General features: G+C 34.0%; 1 protein-coding gene across 1 annotated transcript in view; it reads right to left on the reverse strand.

Annotated features, from left to right (window-relative positions):
• The window catches only part of LOC131012998 (serine/threonine-protein kinase BSK1-like), a 6,627-nt gene extending 1,488 nt beyond the window's left edge, over positions 1 to 5,139 (reverse strand). Inside the window, exons 1-6 of the mRNA XM_057940997.1 lie at positions 4,426 to 5,139; positions 4,190 to 4,325; positions 3,016 to 3,149; positions 2,754 to 2,859; positions 1,451 to 1,536; positions 84 to 272 (exon numbers count right to left, since the gene is read on the reverse strand). Of these exons, the coding sequence (XP_057796980.1) occupies positions 84 to 272; positions 1,451 to 1,536; positions 2,754 to 2,859; positions 3,016 to 3,149; positions 4,190 to 4,325; positions 4,426 to 4,728 (954 nt within the window). The 5' untranslated portion in view covers positions 4,729 to 5,139. The remainder of the gene's footprint in view (positions 1 to 83; positions 273 to 1,450; positions 1,537 to 2,753; positions 2,860 to 3,015; positions 3,150 to 4,189; positions 4,326 to 4,425) is intronic.
• Between the last annotated feature and the right edge of the window lie 1,027 nt (positions 5,140 to 6,166).

The following is a 6,166-nucleotide window of genomic DNA, read 5'->3' on the forward strand; positions in this document are numbered from 1 at the left end:
ATAATTGTATATTGTAATATCCCGTGGGTTAAATAGGCATAAATATGAATTTTTTAAAAGCCAAGGATATTATTAGAACTTGCATCATTCTTATTTTGCAAAGGGGCAAGTGTAGAAACAAGATCTTTTGTCTTTGGCCTCTCCCTTGGCTCATACTGCAAACACTGCGAAGCAAGATCAAAAACAACAGTGGCCTCTTCAGTTGAAAAATTTCCCTCTAAATGGGAATCCATTAGAAGAAGAATATTCTTCCCCCGTATCATATCAAGTGCCTGAAATGAAGAAACATATTTAGTATGAACACTATCACGAGAAAACAATATAAGCAGGGTAACACGTGTGCAGCACAACCATGACAGTGACAAAATAGCCTGAAATAAAGAAATGCCGATCAACATACATTCTCACTTGAGCCAATAATTCAATGAATAAGTGATTAAACATATAATGCAAGAAAAACTACTGACAAATTGAAAGGCATGGCAAAACAAAACCAATTCCTGTCTTAGAGGGTGTTTGGCTAAGCTTATTTTAAAGAGCTTATAAGCTCTTGGAGCTTATAAGATGTTTCAAGAGCTTATAAGATGTAATTTTTAAGAGCTTATAAGTTGTCAAAGTGTTTGGATAATTGAGCTTATAAGCTAGAGAGAGGATTTTTTTGCTAGAGAGAGAAAATATTTTTTTAGAGAGAGAAAATCGAAGAAAAATGAACTTGAACGATATATGATGAAAATAATAAATTATGATTGAAAAATATTTGTAAAAATATTGTTGCATATGAGATTATAAAAAAATAATTTGGGGTAGAGAAACTTATTTTTTTGGGAGCTTATTTTTGAAGCTTATAAACTGTTTAAGAGCTTATTTTGTCAAACACTTTGAAGGAGCTTATAAGCTCCTCAAAACAGCATAAATCAAGATAGAAATTATATGGAAAAGAAAATAAGGAACTTGCAACTGAGGTCATTTAAAACTTGATAAGAAATATTGAGAGGGTCAAGTTACACGCCTAAGCCACTAATTCATTGACGTATCTTTTAACGGGAATATATTCTGATCATCTCGGAAATGTGTTCAAAAGAACATTGTTATAATAGTGAGATAGAAAAAATATGTCAGAATAAATAAGTGATCAAATATTTGTTGAGAGAAATGAATTCATGTATTTCTATAAATGTTTTCAACTGTAAAGATTCAATAAAATTGCTTCGTCGTGGTTGGTGGAGGAGAATTTCAATCACAGATGCATTATTTAGCCAAGTGAATTAATAATTCAAATTTTTAGATAAATAATCAAACTACTCACAACATTGAATAACTTGCTTTCGGCAACTATTGAACTAGTTGATGCATGTACATAAATGAATACTGAAGTAAACTTAGGAAAGATACTGTAGCTTCCAAACAAGAAGTTACCAAAACTCACAAATAGCAAAATGCAAATACGTACATGACTTGGAGGAATATGCTTTCCACTAAGAAGATCCAGAAGGACAGTTCCAAAGCTGAAAACAACACTTTCCTGGGTGACTCTCCCTGCAAGAGATTCCCATCACATGCTAATACTCTTGTTGAGAGAAAGAAACAATAGAGAAAAAATGTAATAACAGAAGACAACCAAAATCAGGAAAAGCAAAGGTGCTCAGTTAAAAGTATCAATTTAGAACTATTTTACCAACTCAATATTAGGACAATTCACTTGATCAGAAATATGATCTCTACTTGATCAGAAAACCTAAGTTAGCACTGATAGTTAATAACTGCTGTATGTAGCCTTTGTACTGGTTTCTTAATAAAACCTTATTTTCCCCTGCTAACATGTAATGATGCAAGTAAACTAAGCTCAGACAGATTTCTCAAAAGCTTAAAGATTTGGCTGATGGTCATCCGTGCAGCACTAAGTCACACCAACTTTAACAAAGATTAAATCATGATCCACAATGCAAAAATTATAGAGTTGATTTATGACGTAAAGAACTTCAAAAACTAGGATAAGGCTGAGTTAAAACAATAGCATCGCATTATTGCTCACTGTAATTACCGAGATAAGACTGAGTTAGAGAGTTTTAGGCTTTCTAACCATATGCTGGCATATGGACTCCTCATAAGTTTCCAGCAAGCTTATACTCTTGCTTGCAGTTATACATGAACCTTGTCTCTTTAATCTGCATCTATACCAGCTTAAATATACGTTTGTTCGCGATGCTTTTCATTTATTAGGAATGCATGTTACTATTAGATTAGTTTATCTTCCTAACCGAGAGTGAGGTAGACTGCTGGTTTGCTTGTGGGAGAAATTCTTTGCCAGATATAAATTATAAATGTCGATACAAAAAGAGTCATAGGATCTACATTCCATCTTTACCCTAGATAGAGTGAATTTTAGTGTATTTAAATTTATAAAACCCTCTGTTTCCAGAATTTGTCACACCAACAATACAATAGTATTTATATGCCTTTTCTATTTATGTAAGTTCGCTCAATTTGTCATCAACTCATAACATATTTACCTGGAGATTACTACGGTACGTGTCAATAAATTCATCTTAAAGTCAAGCACAAAGTCCATCAGGGTAATTAAGCCTTTTTAGCTTTTTATCTCAGTAAAGCCTATCTCGTTTATTGAAAGATACATTTGGCTACAATGTCTATTTCATAGAGAGCCACATGGAGGATAATGGGCAGTTTATCTTGGAGTTGGAAATCTATTTTCAGATAAGTATGTAAGGAAAGATTATGCGCACATAACTTACCATTTCTTAGATATTCAGGAGGTGTATACGCAAGATTTGTGCTATAACTTTTACCATCCCTGCTATTCTTCATCAATCCGAAACAGGAAAGTCGTGGATCTCCATTCTGCCAAAACTAACCTCATCAACAAATATTCCCAATATAATTTTATATATACATAAAACCTAGGCCCAACTGCATGCAAAATATGCATATAGCAAGATCAAAAACCCTAGCTTAGATATAGAACAAAAAATGCTTCAGATGCTTAAAATAATTAACCTCGTCAAAGAGAACCCTGTAAGCATTTAAGTCATGGTAGAGAGGGCGACCTTCCCTGGTGCAATAATCAAGTGCTTCAGCAATATATAGAGCAACTCTCAAACGCATGGCCCACTCAGGGGTTTGATTCTCCCCTGCAGATGGTAGAGAAGAAAACTTACGACAGAATTCAAAGATAAATAAAGGGCATCATAAATTTGATTTAATGTTTATATGAAAATGCTCAATAAAAGAGAAGAGACAAGCCTATCCTTGTGTATCCCCTTTTCATCAAGAATAAACACGAAGAAGGTATCTACTATGGACTAATATACAGCATTATAGGTAGCAAGGTCTGTAGCAGGCAGATGCTGCCAAGGATAACAAGACAATAATATGACTTTGTCAAAATCCCATGTTGCATGACTGGAAATATATATATATGTATAACTCAGACTCCAAAGGACCATAATGAGACAAAGGAACTATGATGATTTAGCAGTACAAGAAGTTTCTTGAGCAGCTATTTTTTTCCCTGGGCAATCAAATGGTTACCATCTGATCCAAAAATGGCTATCTCTGACTAACAGTAGAATCACAACCATCCTTAAAAAACTATTTAACACGTTCCAGATTTGGACATTGCCAACATTATTAAAGGCAACGAGAAACTTCTTGAAAGGCCTTAGGAACTCTTTAAGTTTGTCAAGTTCATTAAGGTTAGCCTAGGTACTCAACTCCATGTCATGCACTTAGAAAATTAGTAGATAACTTACTACAGATTACAGATATTCCGTATTTTTCCTATGCCCATAATAAAATTGTTCTCGTGCATGACCCAAGTCTTATGTCACATTTTTACATCAGTAATTCTCGCAGCAAAGGGACAACCGTACTCGAACAAGCAACAAATTCTGCACCCTTAGTTCCCACCCATGATTCATCCTGAAGACACTCATAATTCCAACAAATAAAAGAGTTAAAGTGATCTAGAGCACGGACAGGCTCACATAAAAAATTTGAACATAACATGCTTTAAACAGATAATAGCATCAAACAATCTACCAACTCTTCTATATCCTACAGAATCACACCGAAAAAGAGGTGGTCTAAGTTTCACGAAAATGAGTAATGCCAAACAAAGACAAACTAACTACAGATTTAAGTTCACTTAAATTCAACAACAGAACCTTACAGTGAAATAAATGCTTAGCGAGAGTCTCATTTGGCATAAATTCAGCAACGAGCAGCCTCTCATCCCCATCGCAACAATAACCTATCAGATTAGCCAGCCTCTTATGCCTCAGCTTCCCCACTTCCTTCGCTTCCTCCTACACATCAATTGAGCCATATCAAACAGTTCATAAACTTAAAACCTAGTTCCCACTTCATTATATGCCGATCAAATTAAACATAAAATACGATACACACGGCAAACTGTTTAGGATCAGGCCACGCCATTTTTGTAAACTTCTTCACAGCGATCCAGCGCTGGTTCTGAAGGCGGCCTTCGTAGACGACATTGGGCGCTTTCTCGCCACTCTCCGAGACGATTTTGTCGGAGCTGAAGTTGCTGGTGGCGGCCTTCAGCTCCGCCAGCGAGAACTCCGCGAATCCGCCGGTGGCCGCTCCATTCACGGAGGAGGAGCGACGGTGGCCGTGCTGCAGCTGCAGCTGCTGCTGATCCTTGTCCGCCGCGCGCGGAGGATACCCTTTAGATACGCAGCAGCCCATGGCGACTCGGTTGAGTTGACTCACCTGCACACGCGAAGCTATAAATAGTCCGAAAGACAAGTGATTGACAGCAATCTCTAGCTCAGAAAATCAATCACACATCACATGGCTTAAATTACAGAGGATTAAATTGTTGGGATTTGCAGAATTTTTATTTTTAAATGCGGTTTCTTTTAGCAATAAAGATTAAAGAATTCGTTCGTGCGTGTTATGAGGAGAAAAAGGGATCTCAAAAGTTTAAAACTTTGGTGAAAGTAAAATCTTGGGGAGTGTTGGGATTTTAGTTTTGATTACTTCTACTGCTTTTTTTTCTATTTAGTTTTCATTATCACACTATTTGCAGTTCTCTGGTCAGCTTTCAGCAAATATGCTTTGGTCTCTTTGCTATATTTGGTTGATCATATTTAATGTAGCATATTTATGGCTTATCTATGGGATATATATTTGGCTGTGCATGATTTAATACTCTCCTCATCACACTGTATTTGAAACTCTTTCTATTTAAGGCGTTCCATTATTAGTGATATTTTTTTCTTTTTTGGTAAAGATTTTATCCTTTAAACATATTTTCACTTTTTCACCTATAAATAAAATACATTTTTCTTAATTTTTGTGTCAAAAAAAAAGATCTCAAGTACAATGAGACGAAGGGAGTAATATTTTTATTTTGTCGCTAAACAAAATCTCTATAGCAAACATGTTTTGAACGACTGCTACTTTAATCATCATACATGAAAAACAAATTATAAGAGATAAATTTGGGATGGATTTAACTTAAAACTCATTTTGCTCAAGGGTCTCGATCTAGAATTGACATCAGCTAGGTCACTTAAATAATAAGTCTAATATTAATTTAATTACAGGAAATTTAATTGGTCGATTATGAAAACACAATAAAGTAAGGGTTAATATGCAAAATCACCCCTAACGTTACAATCTCAATTACACTTAAGCCCCTAACGTAACGTTTATAGCAACTAACACCCTAAAGTTCATTAAGTACTACAATTAAACCCATAAACAAACAATTTCTTTCACAAAATTAAGAAATTCATTTTTTATTTATATAATATATAAAAGAAGAGTTTTCTCCCTCCATTTTTTCCCACCATTTTTTCTCTCTCTTCTCCCATCAATTTTTTCATTATTTTTCATCTTTTTTTTCTTTTACAATTTTAATACTTTTCTAAATAATATCAAATTTAATTTATGAAGAAATATTTAATAAGCATCTTATGTTTAAGTTTGTAATAAAATATTTAATATGGTATAAAAATTATTAAAAATAAATTTAAAACAAATAAGTTATTAAAATTTTAAAATATTATATTTTCTTTCTGTTTGTTAAAATTTTACAATTCTTTTATTTATGTCTGTGTATGAAAATATTTATTTATATGAAAAAATTGATGAGAGAAGAGAGAGAAAAAATGGTGGA

This window comes from Salvia miltiorrhiza, chromosome 2 (assembly GCF_028751815.1).
Source record: "Salvia miltiorrhiza cultivar Shanhuang (shh) chromosome 2, IMPLAD_Smil_shh, whole genome shotgun sequence".
Taxonomy (NCBI): domain Eukaryota; kingdom Viridiplantae; phylum Streptophyta; class Magnoliopsida; order Lamiales; family Lamiaceae; genus Salvia; species Salvia miltiorrhiza.